The sequence below is a fragment of the Podarcis gaigeae genome, assembly GCF_964106915.1.
Source record: "Podarcis gaigeae genome assembly, chromosome: 1".
NCBI lineage: Eukaryota > Metazoa > Chordata > Lepidosauria > Squamata > Lacertidae > Podarcis > Podarcis gaigeae.
This window is the reverse complement of record NC_139678.1, coordinates 10694975-10715176: the sequence shown is the minus strand read 5'-3', so window position 1 is coordinate 10715176 and position 20202 is coordinate 10694975. Positions and strand designations below refer to the sequence as shown.

The 20202-nt window shown below is 43.2% G+C and overlaps 1 protein-coding gene across 1 annotated transcript in view; it reads right to left on the bottom strand.

Annotated features, from left to right (window-relative positions):
• Window positions 1-20202, bottom strand: part of SYNE2 (spectrin repeat containing nuclear envelope protein 2) — a 256016-nt gene that overhangs the window by 102684 nt on the left and 133130 nt on the right. The window contains exons 54-62 of the mRNA XM_083729549.1: window positions 17360-17545; window positions 15605-15742; window positions 13579-13764; window positions 13048-13173; window positions 10831-11013; window positions 8979-9110; window positions 5715-5897; window positions 2874-2948; window positions 1873-1962 (exon numbers count right to left, since the gene is read on the bottom strand). Coding sequence (XP_083585675.1) covers window positions 1873-1962; window positions 2874-2948; window positions 5715-5897; window positions 8979-9110; window positions 10831-11013; window positions 13048-13173; window positions 13579-13764; window positions 15605-15742; window positions 17360-17545 — 1299 coding nt within the window. The remainder of the gene's footprint in view (window positions 1-1872; window positions 1963-2873; window positions 2949-5714; window positions 5898-8978; window positions 9111-10830; window positions 11014-13047; window positions 13174-13578; window positions 13765-15604; window positions 15743-17359; window positions 17546-20202) is intronic.

Sequence of the window (20202 nt, the reverse complement as noted above, 5' to 3'; positions counted from 1 at the left end):
ATAAAATAAAAACAATTAAAATTAGGAAGGGAGGGAGGGAGGGAGGAATATTTTCAGCTCTGCAACTAGAGATAGGACTGATTTATTCCAGGTGGTGTCAAACTACAACTAAAATGCCAACAAAAGCCAATTTCTCCTCCATCCCAAACCTGATGGCAATATCCTGCTTCACTGCTGTTTCCCAGCAACATGTTCTTACAGTGCAACCTTACATATGTCTACTTATGTCTCAGTGAGTTCAGTTTGGAGCTTACTACCAGGTAAGAGGCTACAGCTTTGTTGACTCCGATGCATAAAACCGCCATGAATTTATCTGATCCCCTTTTTAAACCACCTGAGCTAGAGGCAATCGCCACATCTAAACTGTGGAACTCCCTTCCCTCAGAGGTGTGTCTTGACACCTTTCACTGGACAACTTTTAACGAATGCGCTTTGCCCTGGCTTTTCACACTTGAAGAAGAAGAAGAAGAGTTTGGATTTGATATCCCGCCTTTCACTCCCTTTAAGGAGTCTCAAAGAGGCTAACATTCTCCTTTCCCTTCCCCCCCCACAACAAACACTCTATGAGGTGAGTGGGGCTGAGAGACTTCAGAGAAGTGTGACTGGCCCAATGTCACCCAGCAGCTGCATGTGGAGGAGCGGAGACGCGAACCTGGTTCACCAGATTACGAGACTACCGCTCTTAACCACTACACCACACTGGCTCTCTTGAAAGGTATATTGTTAGGGCCCACCATACTTCTCTAATTTTAAGTGGCTCAAAACTGCTTTTACTGTTGTGTAATAGTGTTCTTTCTGGGACGCGGGTGGCGCTGTGGGTAAAACCTCAGCGCCTAGGACTTGCCGATCGCATGGTCGGCGGTTCGAATCCCCGCAGCGGGGTGAGCTCCCGTCTTTCGGTCCCAGCTCCTGCCCACCTAGCAGTTCAAAAGCACCCCTAAGTGCAAGTAGATAAATAGGTACCGCTTTATAGCGTGAAGGTAAACGGTGTTTCCGTGTGCTGCTCTGGTGCCGGTTCGCCAGAGCAGCTTTGTCACGCTGGCCACATGACCCGGAAGTGTCTCTGGACAGCGTTGGCCCCCGGCCTCTAGAGTGAGATGAGCGCACAACCCTAGAGTCGGACACGACTGGCCCGTACGGGCAGGGGTACCTTTACCTTTACTAATAGTGTCCTTTAATATTAACAATTTGTTTGAATCATTCTAACTCGCCCTGGGAACTTAGGTGAAGAGCAGGCAAATAAATTGTAATAATAATAATAATAATAATAATAATAATAATAATAATATCCTGCGAACAGCAAATTCCATAAGAAAACTATGTGGTGTGTGAAGAACAAATTCCTTTTTGTCTGTCCTAAATCTCTCACCATTAAGGCTTGAAAGACAGAGAAAAAAGTTGCCCCTATTCACTTTTGACAGTGTATAAACCTGCAGCATGTTTCCCCTCGCTTGTCTTTTTCCTAAACTAAAAATACAGATTAACCTTTGATGGGATGTTATGTAGAGAATCTACATTTCGGCATGATGGATTATTGTATAGGCTTTCTCTCTAATCCAGCCTTCCCTAAGCTGATGGCCTCCAGATATTTTGGATCACAGCTCCCATCAGTCACAGCCAGCATGGCCAGTGGTCAGGGATGATGGGAGTCGTAGTCCAAAGCAGCTGGCAGGCAAGTGATTGTGGACAATGGCTTAAATCCTATGACCGTACATACACTGCACAATACAGCCTATTTGTCTTCAGGTTCTTTCATTTCATTTTTCATTTCGATTTGCTGGTATAAACAGGTAATCTGATCGTGATATTTTCAACAGCAATTTTCTGGTAACAATCTGATAGCTTTAATGGACCCAAAGTTAGCACACCTACCCCGCTATGACTTCCAAGAGCCTCACCACTTCTTGCTTTTTGCGGAGACAAAGAAATTAACTGCTGGTCAGGCTCCTCAGCATCTACAGCCTGCAAAGAAAAGCAGAGATGAAGAAATGTTTTTTTCTTTGATGGTGTCTCGGGGTACCTTTTTTTTAAGCCTGAGAGTCACATTCCCTTGTAGGCAACTTTCTGGGGGTGCCATGTGCCAATGGTGAGTAGAGCAAGAAGCAGAACTGGGGAGACTCTTAACTTTGCACAAGAAGCTACATTGCAGTCGTGCAACAGACGAGTGTTTCATCACACTTCCCAATGAGGCAGAAGCCTTCTAGGAAGGCACAGCTCATTTTCTGTTTCATCCCAAACCTGTAAACTATTATTTGCAGTGTTAGAACAGGCCAGGATTTTTAGCTATGGTTTGGCGTTCACTAGGTATTCGGGCTTGCTGCAAATGTGCTAACCACAGTTTCCCAGTTTGTGTGATACAAGAAACTATGGTTAGTGGGAAACCTTTCGGTTTGTTTCCTTGCTTTCAAAAAGGAAGGAAGAGAGGGGCTATGCGCATGGCCAAAAGGCTCATCCAGAAGTTGGCCTACAAAGCCAGGATATGATCTTCCATAAACAGTCTTCTTGGATCAGCATTGTTCTCACTTTGAATGGGCAAAGACTTACAGGTCCTTTCACCAAATTGCCCCCCTGCCAAATTGATGAAAGAACCAACTTTTTTTAAATCACTTCACGTCCTTTCACAGAAACACAACCCTCCCCACAAACTTGCCAAAAGATTGCTCACAGAAGCTTTCACAAAAAGCTCCCATTTTTAAGCTCTGAGCTATATGTGATGCATTCGTAAAAATGATGGAAACGATGGACAATTCAGCAGCTCCTGTGATAACTAAAATGGGTGTCCTAGTACACGGTAAAGAATTTGCCACCAAACTCTGTGAAGCAATTAGTCACTCTTTGAGGAATTAATCCAACCAATTCTGCATTATACTCACTTCATTGTGGAATGAATTGTCCTCAGCTTCTTCAACCAAGGAAGGTAGAAGAGACAGTGACCCTCGCTTTTTCGGCTAAAATGTACACACATAGATACAGCCCAGTTATTTGTAGTTGCGAAAAGAACTTTTCATTCAAGTCCTCCCCAAAGTTCAATGTCCAGTCAGTTTCTCATGAGTGTAAAGCTCCAATTAATCCAGACAAATTAATAGGGCCTGAGCCAACCAAAAATTAAAGCGCTTTTAAATCCCGTAGATTTCAACGGGGTTTAAAATTGCATCTATCTTTCAAAGTCAATAGACCTTAAATAAAGTACGCTGGATCAATGCCCAGTGCAAAATAGCACAGTCTCAACAACTCTGATTAGTGTCAAACCATCTAGCAACGTGGTTTGTTTGCACAAGCCTCTCTCAACCTAGAGCCCAACAAATATTTTGGACTACAACTCCCAAGAGGCTCCACCAGTGTTGGCATTCCACCACCTCCTGAAGAAAACACCTGCTTAGGCAAGCATTTCCTTGAAGTGAACTTCTGGTTTTATTGTTTTGTACCCTTTTAAACCACAGAGCCTAGGACTTGCCGATCAGAAGGTCGGCGGTTCGAATCCCCGCGACGGGGTGAGCTCCCATTGCTCTGTCCCTGCTCCTGCCAACCTAGCAGATCGAAAGAAAGTCAAAGTGCAAGTAGATAAATAGGTACCGCTCTGGCGGGAAGGTAAACGGCGTTTCCGTGCCCTGCTCTGGTTCGTCATGCTGGCCACATGACCAGCTGTACGCTGGCTCCCTCGGCCAATAAAGCAAGATAAACACCGCAACCCCAGAGTCGAACTGCTAGGTTGGCAGGAGCAGGGACGAGCAACGGGAACTCACCCCAACGCGGGGATTTGAACTGCCGACCTTCTGATTGGCAAGTCCTAGGCTCTGTGGTTTAACAAACAGTGCCACCGCGTCCTTTATCTGAATATCTTTTTCTAATTCATTGTAAATTACTTCCCAGAATTCCCTGATTACTTTACAGGACCACATGTTGGAAAAGGATCCCTCTGCTTCATTGCATTTTCAACATTTACCTTTTCTCTTTTTAAAAATATTTTCGCTAGTTTGGCAGGTGTTAAATACCACCAGTGGGCCATTTTCATCATATTTTGCTTTAATGTGTAACACACCATAAAATTCATATTTACCATCCATAAATTCTCCCAAACCTCATAATCAACATTACGACCCACATCCTGTGCCCATTCAGTCATACTTGATTTCACAAATTCCGCTTTTGTATCCCACTCTATAGAAGCAGTTTGTACATTTTTGATAATACTTTTACTTTACTGTATCAAATAAATCCCTTCTGAATTGGGATTTCTGTTCTGCAAATCCAATTTGTTTATCCATCTTAAAGAGTTTGTTAAACTGATGTATCTGTAACCAACAAGCATTTTGTTTCCTTTCTGAGTTCACAGTTGCAACGTATAAAACTATCAATACCTTTTCTGAGTAGCATGGAAACAACTGAAAAATAGAAACAGAAAGCCCAGCAGCGAATTTCCACAATATTGAAGCCTGGAACTACAGGTGTACCTTGGTTTTCAAACAGCTTAGTTCTCGAACGTTTTGGCTCCCGAATGCCACAAACCCGGAAGTGAGTGTTCTGGTTTGCAAACTATTTTTGGAAGGCAAACATCTGATGGGGCTTCCGCGGTTTCCGATTGGCTGCAGGAGCTTCCTGCAGCGAATCAGAAGCCACACTTTGATTTCTGAACGTTTTGGAAGTCCGTTCGACTTCCGAGGTACGACTGTATGACCCACATGATTAAGAATGATGGCTCCGTTCCACCTCAAGGATGCCTCCAAATACCATTTGCTGGGAATGTACAAGTGAGACTAGCAGCCTGTTATGTACTGAGTTGAATAGGATCCAAAATGCAGCAGTCTGATTGGTCCTAGAACTATAGGAACCAAAATGCAGCAGTCTATTGGTCCTAGAAAAATAGGATTCAGAATGCAGCAGTCTGATTGGTTGTAGAACAATGCAGCAATATGATTGGTCTGCAGGAGCCACCCAATCCGGCTCCAGATGGAAGTGAATCCACAACCTGATTGGCCTACAGGAGAATCCCGTAATTAGCCAATCATGTGGGGCCCATTGTGTAAATAATGTATATAAAGCAGACGTTTTGGGGGAACTTCCATTCCTCCTCACCACTATGAGCTGAATAAAGAGCATGAAATCTACTCTCGACTCCAAGTAAATACACACCCATGCCTTGCTTACAGGCTTCCCAGAAGAGACACCTGGTCGACTAATTTAAGAACAAGATGGTGGACTGGATGGACCAAGTTCCCTGCATCATACACTTCCCCAACATCTTCCATCTAATGACATGGAGCTGAGGGAGGAGAAACGTACAAACTAATGACCCTTAATATAAGCTACGGGGGAGCTGGAGATATACACAACAAAAAGACGCCATTTTGTGTGGCAAATGGACCTGAAACTCTGGTAAGAAGCGGATCCGGCCTAAAATAACCAGTATCTAGAAGGGCTTTCTCATTTCTCTGAACATACTCCTACAAAACCGCTTGAAGAAAAAGAGTTTGGATTTGATATCCCGCTTTATCACTACCCTAAGGAGCCTCAAAGCGTCTAACAATGTCCTTTCCCTTCCTCCCCCACAACAAACACTCTGTGAGGTGAGTGAGGCTGAGAGACTTCAGAGAAATGTGACTGGCCCAAGGTCACCCAGCAGCTCATGTGGAGGAGCGGAGATGCGAACCCGGTTCACCAGATTACAAGTCTACTGCTCTTAACCACCACACCACACTGGCTCGGTATCCACTTACCTGCCAATCAGCACCAGCTCCATGTTCTTCCGGATCTGGGGATTCCAAAATATCCTCCTCTAGTTCAGGCTGCTCTGGCCTCTGGTGTAGCTCCACCAAGGAATTATTCATCCTCGTGAGAATGTCCTCCTTCCTTTGGCAAAGGAGGGAGATCCGCTGCTTTATGTCTTCCATCTCCTCGCCCTAAGAAACAACGATGCTCAGATGTGACATTTTTTCCACGAGGGTGGGGAGGGGAAGCGCAAAAACGGAAGGAAATAGCAAATAGTTTATGGCATCTTACTGGAGCCCGATCTCCGCGGTTCCCACTGGCTCTCTGCCCTACGCGGAAGTAGCGCCCCATTGCTGCTGAAAACCAGAGCAAAGGCCTCAGCATGAAAACAAGAGCCTTCTGGATGCGTCTTCGACCAGCCATGGCTTGCCAGGCAATGTGGAGCTTCAGTAAAGAGCACCACTCTGGGTGGCAAATGGACATGTGAGATTTGTGGGAGCAGAATTCCTGGAGGGTGAATGCTCAGGAGTTCTTCCTTTGACAGGCTCAGTCACTAATCTAGATAGGTCAACTATAATACACTAGCACTTCCTGAAAGTCCAGAAGGTTTTTTTAAAACAACAACAACATCATTTCCCTCCTATTCCAAGTGGCACAAAACCAGGAATTAAGAGGTCTGTGTAGTTTTTACACAAGAAGCCGGAAAATACCCCAAGAAAATGCAAGCAGGGCATCCTTCCCTGTCTCTGCTTCTCTGTTCCTGTGTCCTCACTGAACAGATTATTTGTATGTAAGAAGGAATCATCCTAACCACCAGGCAATTATGCAATTTAATTAGGGCTTTAGACTAGTATATACATTGCAGTAGGTGCGAAATGTGACACTGCTACTAATGTTGCTGTAATTTGGAGAGCCGAAAGGTATTAGCATAGCTGCATGGCCTAGTCATTTCCTTGCTTTTCCACCTATATAGTATACTCTCGTGTTCCCCTCTATCCAGCTAATCCATTTGAGTCCCCATTTCTTCCTTAACAGCTCCCCTTCGGCTGCTCACAGGAGAAAGAAGAGTGTGCCACCCCACCACCTGATATTATTCCAAATGGCTGCTACAGGCTTATTAAAGCTGGCACTGCATGGGCAGGAGGGCACAGGGCACAGGCCATTCCCCACCTGACCAGCACTTCTGCTGCTGTGCCCTTACAGAATGGGATCCCGCTGTGTTGAGCTCAGAGTGCAGTGGGCCCAATGCTTGCTAATGTAATAACCATACATCTGAAGAAACTAAATTGTAAAACTGTTTTGTTTGTTTTTTTGTCTGAATCAAAATTCAAAAAATTCTGGGATCTGCAACAAAAAGCTGAAGCATGGAGTGCTCCTCCCACCAACCCAAAATCTCTTTCTGAACATTCCATTCTGTTTCTCCCTTACATACTCAATTTTAGCTCCCTTCCTCAACTCTGCCAAGAGTCAATCATCATTCTGGACCCTTGTTACCTCCCTAAAAATGTGTTGTGTTTCTGAGAACCTCTGATTTCTCCCTAAGCCTGTTTGTTGCTTCTCTTTCTCTGTGTGTGGTGACATTATGGCTACATTAGGATCCACATTCTGAGAATGGATATATTAATATTAGTATATGCTATACAATGTTTACCAGAATACAGTGGTACCTTGGGATGCGAACGGGATCCGTTCCGGAGCCCCGTTTGCATCCTGAATGGAACGTAAGATGCGACTGTGCGTCTGCACGTGCGCGGGTCACGTCTTGCCACTTCCGCGCATGACGTCATTTTGAGCGTCTGCGCATGCGTGAGCGGCGAAACCTGGAACTAACGCGCTCCGTTACTTCTGGGTTGCCGCGGAGTGCAATCTGAAAGCGATCAGCTTGAAGCACATTCAACCCAAGGTATGGCTGTACTAAACTAAGTCCAAGTGAATTCCGAGGAAACTGCTTTCTCATACTTTTAACTAGTATTATTGAAGGAGGTGAGGACAGGTGACCCCACCTAGGCCCGAAGTCACCCCCCCCCAACCAGGCCTCAAAACTGTCCAAAATTCCTTTTGTCTTCTAAAAAATCCAAAACAGCTTTTCTCTGCTCTTCTCTGCTTTTCTCACAAGATGCATAGGAAAAATGTTATTCTTTTATCAGTACAAGAAGGCTTCAAAAGGCTAATAAATAGGCTCTGTCATTGGCAAGAATACTCAAGCCTGAGAACTGACTTTTATCTCATTCAGTTGCAACATCTTTGGACATGCTGAGCCGCTCTCATTCCCCTTTCCTGGGAAGGGTGCCAAGAGTCCACAATAGTCCCAAAGATAGGAGCTTTCTGTTCATGCTCAGGGGAACTCAACATGGGGCAGGACTTCAGAGAAGGAGGAGAAAGGGGAGGGAACTGGAAGGGGAATATATGCTCTGTGCAAATGACTGTGAATCCGTGCTTGTTTGTGAATCTATCACACTTGCTCCTTCTACCAGTTCATGGATGGTAGAAATAAAGCTTTTTCTCCGAAACTAATCCTTGAGTGTCTCTTGACTCCCATTTTCCCTTTCCCGGGCGCAATATTTTTTCCCACCCGAGGGCAAAGCCTCATAAGGCTACATTATAACCTTAAGTCCATTTTCAAAGAAACTGTTTCGTCCTTTTCCAGTCCTCCCAAAGCCTTAACAAGATTTCAGTTTAACACATTCATCTGTTTCAACGCACACACATGTTGTTATTTTAGCAGCTGCTAATAAGTTTTGGATCCAAAATCTATTCCAGTCTCCTAAGCTTCAAAAGAGAACGGCTGTTTCATTTGTCTGCTTTTTTAAAAATAAAAGAAAAGAGTATACAATTTGGCCATGTTTTCTATTTATCTCTGCATCATCTTTTCTGCAGCTGACTCCTCCAGTTGGAAAATTTCTAATTAGGAAATTTTCACCTCTTTCTGGAACCGCCCCTTCCCATTGTTTACAGTTTTGAGTCTGAAATGCAATTAGCTTCTGGCAGGCTGGAGAAATGTAAAAACAATTAGCACTCTGGGTGGTTCCAGTTAATTTACGTGGCAGATGGAGAAGCAGGGAGGGAAGGACTTTGGAAAGAGCCAGTGAACACACTGGAACACACCAGAGGAGGAATGATGAAAGGGTAGGCAACCTGTTATCATTGGGACTACAACTCCCATCATCCCTGGCAACCAGCCATGCTGACTGAGGCTGATGGGAGTTTTAGACACTGCAGTTAAGTTCAGAGCTCAGCAGGCAGCCAGCACCAGGAAGGGATGCAAACCTCACCTCTGGGTAGGAGGCAGCCTGAGGAGGCCACGGGATTTCTGTAGCCAATTCATCCAAGCCACTCCTCAGGAACTGGAACTGCTTCAGAGAGTCTATTTCTTGCTCGCTCTCTTCCAGCTCTTTCACAATGGGCTGTAAAACAGTAATTACTATTAGCTGTTTCGAAGTGGGCGGTGGAACACATGGCCCCGTAACCTAATAAACCATCAAACACCCACACTGCACAGACTGCACCCATGTCCAGCTCACAAAGGACGAGTCAACACATTAAGGAAAGTAAAACAGAGAAAAGAGGTGGAGTTGCTTTGTAACAGGTCAGGCCACCATTCAGCCCAAAGATTGTCTACGCTGAGTGATGGAAGCACTTCACAGTTAAGCGTCTGCAGAGGCAATTGCATTTGCTCATAGAATTACGGAAAAAACCAGAGGTGTACCTCTTGGGAATTCTATCGACTGATATTCCTGGCGCTAGGAAAAAAGTTTTCTTATATGCAACCACTGCAGCCAGAATGATTATAGCAAAAAATTGGAAGGGAGAAAAAAAAACTCCCTCAATAAGAGAATGGCAAATAAGATTTTATGAATATATAAAATCAGCAAGACTTACAGCAGTGGTAAGACGCCAATCAGACCAAAAACTGATAGAGGAGTGGACTTGCGTGAAGGAATACATCAAAAAACATTGTTCTGGTATTAATATATCAATATGCAATGAATGAAACTTATAGAGTAAAAAATTAAGAAGAAATGGGTATAAGATGAGATAGTCAAAAATAATATTGATAACACATATAGGTGGAGGGAAGTCAAAATTTATGTCTGTATGTTTAGTTTGTATGTTTGTTTTCTGTTTTTGTAATCTAAGCTGAGAGGTATATGTATCTATGTATAATAAGTGTGTTTAGTGTTCTGGTTTGTGTTTGTTAAGTATTGCATTTATCAATAAAAGTTTTTTAAAAATTAAAAAAAAAGAATTATGAAGGACAATATTTCATTCGCTGCATTAGGGAATACAGGGTTGCAATTTTTCAGAAAGTAAAAACCAGGACACCCCAAAACAGTTGTTGAGCATTTTTTTAGGAAGACCCCAAAGTGGTTCTTTTACAAAAACGCCAAAAAAGTGATTTTCGATTGACTTCTCCAAGATCCAGAACAAAGTGCCCCTTTCAGAAATTCCACCTTTGAAATCCCTGTCATGCCCAGGGAAATCAGGACGTATGGTAGCCCTAATATTGATGGTACTACAGATGAAGTATTCAAAACAGGCAGAGGGAAATCATTGTGGAAGCAATAAAGAAAGCAGCAGCAGAAGCAAGTAGGCTGTCCAGATGTGGATCTGTGATGTAGAATGTGTGATGTGCAGCCATGATTCATACCTGAACTGTACTGCTTAGGAGAGGTGTCTGTGTTTCTGAATGGGGAAACACGATGCGTTTTGAAGACAATTGTGGAAACTGAAATGCACACGATGCACAACTGTGAAGTTAACTTTTAAGAATCCAGGCATTTCCAAAGTTTTGTGCCTTGGGTGAAATAATCAACGAAAGCAGATGCAGAAGACCTGCCGGACAGGTGCTTTGTTCGCCGACTGTCACATTCTTGTCCAGTCACAAAGATGTCAAAGAGAACAACAACTACCAGACTTTTAGAAGACATCTGAAGGCAGCTCTGTTTAGGGAAGCTTTTAATGTTTGATACATTACTGTATTTTAATATTTTGTTGGAAGCCGCCCAGAGTGGCTGGGGAAGCCCAGCCAGATGGGCGGGGTATAATAATAATAATAATAATAATTATTATTATTATTAAAGTTACTTAACATGACAGGATGTTTTCTGTCACTCCAGCTTTTACCTCGAGCAGTGCGTTTTGCTCCTTGGTAATTTTTTCTAAGGTCTTCAGCTCTTTCAGAAGTTTCTTTGTTCTTTGGAACACAGAGAGGGGTTGCATCCTCATGCCTGGTAACCTCAGACTCTCTTTATAGGACTGGATTTCAGCAATTGCCTTCTGCATGGGGCTGATATGGGCCATTATAACCTGAAAAGGTAAGGTGCAGGATCAGTGCAACTGGATGAAGTTTGAATGGGTTGGGGGAGAAAGTATAAAATAACGCTCAGGATGATCAGCACATTTCACAGACATGATCTCGGGAAATATTATTAAAGAGGAACACATACTAATTATTTAAAAAAGAGGGTTAACTTGAGTTTTCCAAAAACATGGGAGGAACTGTGCATACGGCAGTTCCCTGATCCAATCCTTAGTATCTCTCTATAACTGGAAATGGCAGGGACTGAACCCAGCTGCTTCTGAAGCAGGGGTCAGGAACATTTTCCAGTCAATGGGTTGGATCCTGGTCAATCGCCCACCTCTTAATCACCTGGCATCATTATGGCATCAGGCGACAACTTCAGCTAATCGAAAGCGGCAAAGCTGTCTATAGAGGAAAACATGGACAAAGCAGAGCTTGAACTGAGCCCCTCTGAAGGTGAATTGTTGGTTGGCATTGAATGCATATCTTCAGAGGGGTTGGCTTTCAGCGTGGAAAGCAAGCCCTTACGGATTTCCCAATAGGAAACCCTTTAGTGCTGCCAAGCCTCAGGGTTCCGTCCTACCCCCATGCTTTCTAACATCTACATGAAGCCGCTGGGAGAGATTATCAGGGGGGTTGGACTGGGTGTCCATCAATATGCAGATGATACCCAGCTCTACCTCTCTTTCAAATCAGAACCAGTGAAGGCGGAGAAAGTCCTGTGTGAGTGCCTGGAGGCGGTTGGAGGATGGATGGCGACTAATGGATTGAAGTTGAATCCTGACAAGACAGAAGTACTGTTTTTGGGGGACAGGGGGCAGGCTGGTGTGGAGGACTCCCTGGTCCTGAATGGGGTAACTGTGCCCCTGAAGGACCAGGTGCACAGCCTGGGAGTCATTTTGGACTCACAGCTGTCCATGGAGGCGCAGGTCGATTCTGTGTCCAGGGCAGCTGTCTACCAGCTCCATCTGGTACGCAGGCCGAGACCCTACCTGTCTGCAGATTGTCTCGCCAGAGTGGTGCATGCTCTAGTTATCTCCCACTTGGACTACTGCAACATGCTCTACGTGGGGCTCCCTTTGAAGGTGATCCGCAAACTACAACTAATCCAGAATGCGGCAACTAGACTGGTGACTGGGAACGGCCGCCGAGACCACATAACACCGGTCTTGAAAGACCTACATTGGCTCCCAGTACTTTCCGAGCACAATTCAAAGTGTTGGTGTTGACCTTTAAAGCCCTAAATGGCCTCGGCCCAGTATACCTGTAGGAGTGTCTCCACCCCCATCGTTCTGCCCGGACGCTGAGGTCCAGCACCGAGGGCCTTCTGGCGGTTCCCTCATTGCAAGAAGCAAAGCTACAGGGAACCAGACAGAGGGTCTTCTCGGTAGTGGCACCCGCCCTGTGGAATGCCCTCCCATCAGATGTCAAAGAGATAAACAACTACCTGACATTCAGAAGACATCTTAAGGCAGCCCTGTTCAGGGAAGTTTTTAATGTGTGACATCTTCATGTATTTTTGGTCTTTGTGGAAGCCGCCCAGAGTGGCTGGGGAAACCCAGCCAGATGGGCGGGGTACAAATAATAAATTTTTATTATTATTATAATCCCAGAGAGGCTCAGTGTCAGTGCCAATCCGTTGATGGGTGCCATCAGTGAGTCCCACTTGCAAAGGAATGCCAAGAGCACAATTTCAGCTCCTGATGGCTCCTTTGCAGCTGTGTTCTTACCTGCTCCACATATGACGTCACTTATGATGCCAGGTGTGCAGTAGCTGGGCATGGGTTGGGGCAAATGGCCTTGTGGGCCAAATTAGGAACCTTAGCAGGCCTCTTTGAGATTGGGGGTTCCCTATGTCTGATCTGAAGGACCAGGTAACCAGGTGATTGGAAAGACCCACTGCCACTCAGCCAGGTGATCTGATGTTAGAAAAAAGAGGCATTCCCGGTCTGGATACGCTGATAATCTAAGTTGATATGTAGAAAGCAGCTTAACATTTTCCGATATTGATTAATAGCCACTTTTATGAGCTAACTCACCTGGCCATGTTTAAGATGCTCCTTAGGAGAAAGATCAAGTGTGTCTTCTGAAGGGGACAAGATAGTCTTAATTTTGTCAACATCCTTCTCCATTTTTTTCACTTCAGATTCAATAGCTTCCACCTCCTACATTTTGAGAAACATTCACATCATTTGTGGGATTGTCCGCCAAAGACTATTAAAAGCCAAACCTTGCAAGTGCAGGTTCCGAGAGGTCCCTTTTATTCATCTTTAAAAAGCTGCACATCCCATGAGCATCATTCCAGGTGACACCTGTTTTCCTAGTACAGCCTTCATCGAATAATGAACTACAGTCTTGATTCAACAATCCTGGTTCTCTTGCAAAAGGCACAAACATACCCAAGACCCCGATGGCCACGTTTGTTAAAAAGGAAAAAGGAAGGAAAGGGAAAGATGGAAGAGGAGTAATAGTGCTTCAAGAAAATAACTAAAGCATTGTCACCAAGTACATCTATATCCTGCAAAACCAAAAAGAATCCACTCTCTCTCTCAAGAGACGCTCACACTTACATCGGCTAAGTGCTGGATGTGGGGAAGAATCTCCAATATCTTCTGTTGCAAGGCTTTAACTTGCTCGTTTACTTTGTTCAGCCTCTGCACCGTGCAGCCAGTTTCAATTAAAGAGGAGAACTCCTCCAACTCCGGATAAATTGCACTGAGAATGCTTTGCTTTTGCTCAGAATCTTCAAATGCCATCTAGGAAGGGGAGGGGGAGACAAGAAAGTTTTGACCCGAGAAAGGAGGAGGGGGAAGAAAGATTAACATACATGAAAATGCACTTTAATGTTCAAGAAAAATACAGTGGACACTCAGGTTGCGAACGTGATCCGTGCCGGATGCATGTTTGCAACCCGCACCTGCGCACGTTGCAATTTGGCGCATGCGCAAAGCGCGATTTAGAGCTTCTGCGCATGCGCAACCACCGGAACCCAGAAGTAACCCGTTTCGGTACTTCCGGGTTTCGGCGGTCCATAACCCGAAAAAACACAACCTGAAGCGTCTGTAACCCGAGGTATGACTGTAACCTCATTATTCCTGAATCCTGCAGATGTATGCAGCATCAATGGGCATTAATCAACTGGCATTAAGATTAAAATACGGACTTCAGGAAGACCCCAGTTTTAATGGGGACCATGGTACGTTAACCCTTCTCTCCCCAGGAATGGCCTCCTACGAAAATCAGCCCCACCCTGTGCGTTTTCAGTTCAAACATGAGTAGGAGGCATATATTTTAAGGCCGAGGACACTTCCTCACAGCAATTTATCGTGGACTTGGTGTCGCTTTGTGGATGCAAATTGTGTGAACAGTCCGCACAGCACTGTACTTCTCTCTTTTTTTTTCCAATTTTATTTTACACTTGAAACAACATTTCGAATAAAAGAAACACACAGGTTGATATCGACTCCCCTCCCCCCATGGTGCATTTTATGACTTTCTTTTCCACTGCATTTTCTAATTTCTCATATATATATATATATATGTGTGTGTGTGTGTGTGTGTGTATATGTGTGTGTGTGTGTGTGTGTGTGTGTATGTATATATATATATATGTGTGTGTGTGTGTGTGTATGTGTGTATAGATGTGTGTGTGTGTGTGTGTGTGTGTGTGTATATCCTCATCTTCATATCTCAATATTTTTTCTTACTGCCGAATTTATTCTATTAGTGTTAACTTCCTAATATGTTTACAATATGTCTCTAAATATTCCATAAAACATTTCCAAACTTCCTCAAATAATTTTTTTATCCTGATCTCTTATTCCATTTGTCAGTCTTGCCATTTCTATATATTCTATTAACTTTGTCTGCCATTCTTCCTTTGTTGGTGCTGTTTCTTCCCTCTAGCTCTGAACATACACCATTTGTGCTGCTGTAGTAGCATACATAAAGAGATTTATGAGCCCTGGGTATATTTACATCTGTTATGCTTAAAAGAAAAGCTTCAGGGGTTTTAACAAATATCTTTTAAAACGTCCCCCCCCCAACTCATTATACAGTGGTACCTCGGTTTATGAACTTGATCCGTTCTGAAAGTCCATTCTTAAGCCAAAATTGTTCTTAAACCGAGGCGCGCTTTCCCTAATGAGGCCTTCCGCCACCAGGGCCCTTCCACCATTCGGATTCCGTTCTTAGATCAAGGTAAAGTTCTCAAACCAAGACACTATTTCTGGTTTTGCGGAGTTTGTAAACCAAATCATTCTTAAACTGGACTGTTCTTAAACCGAGGTACCACCTTTTTGCACATCCACATTATACATTGTACTTATCAAAAGGCCATCCTATTTTCCCCACCTGCACCCTGACTTAATCCAGAGTTACTGTTTGTGCCTTGATAGATTTTCTGTGGAAACTGTAAATCTAGATTAAATGATGGTGAGGGGGAATATGGAATAGCATTTTGGTTTGGACAATGTCATAGGGAGGCTATACAAAGCCTGCAAGTGTGAGCAGCACTGAATTCACAACCAACTTGCGCCCCATGCAAGACTTTCCCATCTGGGCTTCTCAACTTAGCCAGGTTGATTATTCCTTTACCTGGAGTGCATCGGCATGCTTGTTCAAAGCTTTTGCAGAGTCACTTTTAGCTTCCTCAGTTAGCAGACGGTTGGTGTTTTCAAGCCAAACCTGGGTGCTCTTCAGGAGTTCTTCACATTCTTCCATCTTGCTGGTAGCCTTTAGCATAAAACGCTGCATTATCATTTTTATACTAGGCTGAACAAACGAAGCCCTGAGATTGCTAAAAGCTGCTGCAAAGCAATTTCAATAAGCAATGCAGCTGCTCATGACACCTATGCGGAAAACAGCCTTTTGACCATAGGTTTCTATTCCTGGTTTAGAATATGAGAGCTGGGGGGACATGGTGTGATAGGAATTTTATGGTCTTAGATATATGGTAATGTTCATAAGTGTACCAACCAAGCACATACATAGATCAGCACAGGAAGGCCAACCTGGAACCATTTTGATTCCTAAACTGAGCAAATGTTTTCTCGGCAAGGTTAAAGTGGGAAACCTCCCCATTGCCTCTTTCCTCACAAATCCTGTCTTAAGGACACATTTAAGATATGAATAGGGTGTGAGCCTGTGACCTGGCCCAGGAACTAAGTATTTATCACTACAAAAGAATGGCCAGGCTCCCCAGGCAATCCAATCAAGTAACCTGCCAGACAGGAGATAAACAAGGACAGGAGAAAAACAACATTCAAATTTCTGTTTTAGACTGCCTTTTCTGTGATGTATGTATGATGTTTCTGGGGGTGGTCTTGATCTACAGGGTGGCAATTTCAAAAGTCTTTATAAGGCCTTGCATGCCATTTTTCTGGGTCCTCCTCTCCTGTGGGTGAGAGGAGCACCCTGTTGCAACAGATCAATAAAGATCAAGCTGCTTTGTTTCTCAATATTCTCTGGTTGGCCTCTGTTATCTTCTCCTACCAACAGGGAACCTATGTAAGGACTCTATATGGGCTCTTGGGTGCCCCATAAGGGAAAAGGGCAATTTTTGTTTACAACAATGGGGGGGGGGAGGGTGTATTAACAATATGGGGGAAATTTGGATACAACGAAGAAGGAACATTAGCAACATTGGGTACATGTGTTTTTCCCACTTTACTTTTGCAGAAACTTTGTGCCGTCAAATGTTTCCACCTCTGCATTGCTATACCATACACAGTGATCGAACTTTCAACCTTGGCATTATGAGCAGCATGCTCTAATCATAGCTGTCAACTTTCCCCTTTTTTAAAGGGAAATCCTATTCGGAATAAGGGAATTTCCCTTTAAAAAGGGGAAACGTTGACAGCTATGGCTCTAATGGGTAGGCAAACTAAGGCTCGGGGGCCGGATTCAGCCCAATCGCCTTCTAAATCCGGCCTGCGGAAGGTCCGGGAATGAGCGTGTTTTTACATGAATTTTGGAAGACATCTGAAGGCAGCCCTGTTTAGGGAAGCTTTAAATGTTTGACGCACTATTGTATTTTAATATTTTATTGGAAGCTGCCCAGAGTGGCTGGGGAAACCCAGCCAGATGGGCAGGGTATAAATAAATTATTATTAGTAGCAGTAGTAGAATGTGTCCTTTTATTTTAAATGCATCTCTGGGTTATTTGTGGGGCATAGGAATTCGTTCATTATTTTTTTTCAAAATATAGTGCAGCCCCCACAAGGTCAGAGGGCCAGTGGACCGGCCACCTGCTGAAAAAGTTTGCTGTCCCCTGCCTAACCGACTGAGCTGTCCACGTTGGACATTTGATTAGCCGGGTCTGCCTTTCCACTGTCTCCAGCCATCTCTTACCCTGTTCAAGTCTGCAGTTCTGCGCTCGGCCCGCTGAGAGACTTGCTGGTATCGTTGCAGCGGAATCATCCAACGATCCATCAGCTCTTGACCCTGCTGGCCAGGATCTTGCTCCACGAGGTCTTGAATCTCGGAATCCAGTTCGTTCATTTTGTAATGCCAAAGGTCCAGCATGTCCCAGATTCTCTGTGTGTAGCAAAAAACAGCACATGCATTAACCAGAAGGGGCTTTATTCCCGTTTGTGATCTGTTTAGAGACACTTGCAAGAGCAGTTAGGGACGAGACAAATGTAAACAGGAGTAACAAAAGGTGATTATTGCGAAGATGGCAGTAACAGACCATGAAGCTCAGTTAGAATTGAAGAACGAGACAAAGTGGTCTTGGAATTATTAGAAGACAGAAATAATTAGCATCCAGATTTATTTTTAAATTATTGTTTTTTTAAACACATTGGAAAACAAGCAGAATTTTGGGGTGCAATTTATTTTAAAAATCAAAAGATTCACCTAGGGGTAAACATAACAGCGAAGAACAGAAATCTATTTAAAGATAATTATGAAAAATGCTGGTCTGAAATTAAAAGAGATCTAGATGTATGGTCAAGACTGAAACTTTCCTTGTCAGGACGTATTGCTGTTATCAAGATGAATGTATTGCCAAAAATGTTGTTTTTGTTTCAAACTTTGCAAATAGTGGATAAAATGGAGTGTTTTGGGAGGTGGCAGCGAGATATTTCTAAATTTGTCTGGCAGGGCAAAAAGCCCAGAATCAAGTTTAAGATATTAACTGATGCCAAAGAAAGAGGGGGATTTGCCCTGCCAGACCTAAAGTTGTATTATGAATCAGCAGCTTTCTGCTGGTTGAAAGATTGGCTACTTCTTGAAAACACGGATGTTTTAGATTTGGAAGGATTCAATAATGCTTTTGGTTGGCATGCATATCTGTGGTATGACAGGGTCAAAATACACAAGGCTTTCAAGAATCATGTTGTTAGAAAAGCATTGTTTAATGTCTGGTCAAAATATAAGGACTTATTGGAAAACAAGACCCCAAGGAGGTTATCACCAATGGAGGCTAAGGCCCCGAAAAGACTTAATATGGAGGCCAAATGGCCGAAATATTGGGAAATAATAGAAAAAGATGGAGACAATTGGAGGCTGCAGAGTATGGAGAAACTAAAGGGGAAAGTGAGAGATTGGTTACATTATGCTCAGATCAGAGAAGTTTTTAAGCTAGATAAAAAATTAGGATTCCAGGTGGAAAAATCAAAATTAGAAACAGAACTGTTAGAACCCAGCTCTAAGATACTTTCAATAATGTATAACTTGCTGTTAAAATGGAATACACAGGATGAAACGGTCAAATCAGCTATGATAAAATGGGCACAGGACATTGGGTACAACATCATGTTTGCTGACTGGGAAAAGTTATGGACCACAGGTTTGAGATTTACGGCATGTAATGCCTTGAAAGAAAATATTATGAAAATGATATATAGGTGGTACATGACTCCAGTCAAGCTTGCAAAGATATATCATGTGTCTGACAATAAATGTTGGAAGTGTAAAGAAGCTGAAGGAACATTCTTTCACCTCTGGTGGACTTGCCCCAGAGTGAAGGCTTTCTGGGAAATGATATATAATGAGCTGAAAAAGGTATTTAAGTATACCTTCCCTAAGAAACCAGAGGCCTTTCTTTTGGGCATTGTCGGCCAGAGTGTGCAAAAGAAGGATCGAATCTTTTTTATGTATGCTACAACAGCAGCAAGGATACTCATCGCTAAAGGCTGGAAAACTCAAGATTTGCCCACACTGGAAGAGTGGCAGATGCAACTGATGGACTATATGGAACTGGCTGAGATGACTGGCAGAATCCGAGACCTGGGAGAAGAACTGGTGGAGGAGAACTGGAAGAAATTTAAGGACTATTTACAAAAACATTGCAAACTGTATGAATGTTAAGAAAGATGTAAGATTTATATTAACATGGCTCCAATAAATTAGTAATAAGGAATATAAATTTGAATGTAATTGAAAGAAAGGATAAATTTTGGATTAACAATATTTTATAATTAAGCTCTAATAAGAGAGTGGCTAAATTTTAAATTTTGGGACCTTAATATTGGAAAACTTTATTATATAAATTAAAATAAGTTAATAATTTGCTGTTAACATTTTTGAGTTTAGAAAGCAGGAACAAGAGGTGTGAGGAAGTCCAAGGAAGTGTATGAAATGTGGATACTGGAAAATGTTATGTTATTATGTGTTCTTTATTGTTAAACAGAAACCTAATAAAAATTATTTAAAAAATAAAAATCAAAAGATTCAAAACTAGTACAGTGCTCTCCCCAGTCCACCAGTTTGGCCACAAGGAGGTGTTCGGAAGCATCCATTTTTGCATTTTTGTGTTGTTATACTATACACGGCCCTGTGATCCTCAGATGAACATATATAAATTATATAAATATCGATAATGATAAACATAGTTACTCATTTCGCCCGAACTGAGACAAACAATAGTTACTTCTTCAACTCTGTTGTTTTCTGAACAACCCAAGATCAAGCCACAGTCTACAATCCAGGCCAGTTCAGACAAACCATAGTTTACAGCTCACGACGGTTGGATGAAACAACCTGTTGTTAGTAGAAAACGGAAGCAGTGGATTCCAATCTGGTCAATGCAACTGTGGAGGGTGGGACCAGGGGAAGGAGCAGGTCTGCTACACATCACGCCATCTTCTACAACCTGGTGCTCCCCAGATGTTGCTGGACTACAACTCCCATCACCCCTGACCACTAGTCATGCTGGCTGGGACTGATGTGGTTTTGAGCTTAACATCATC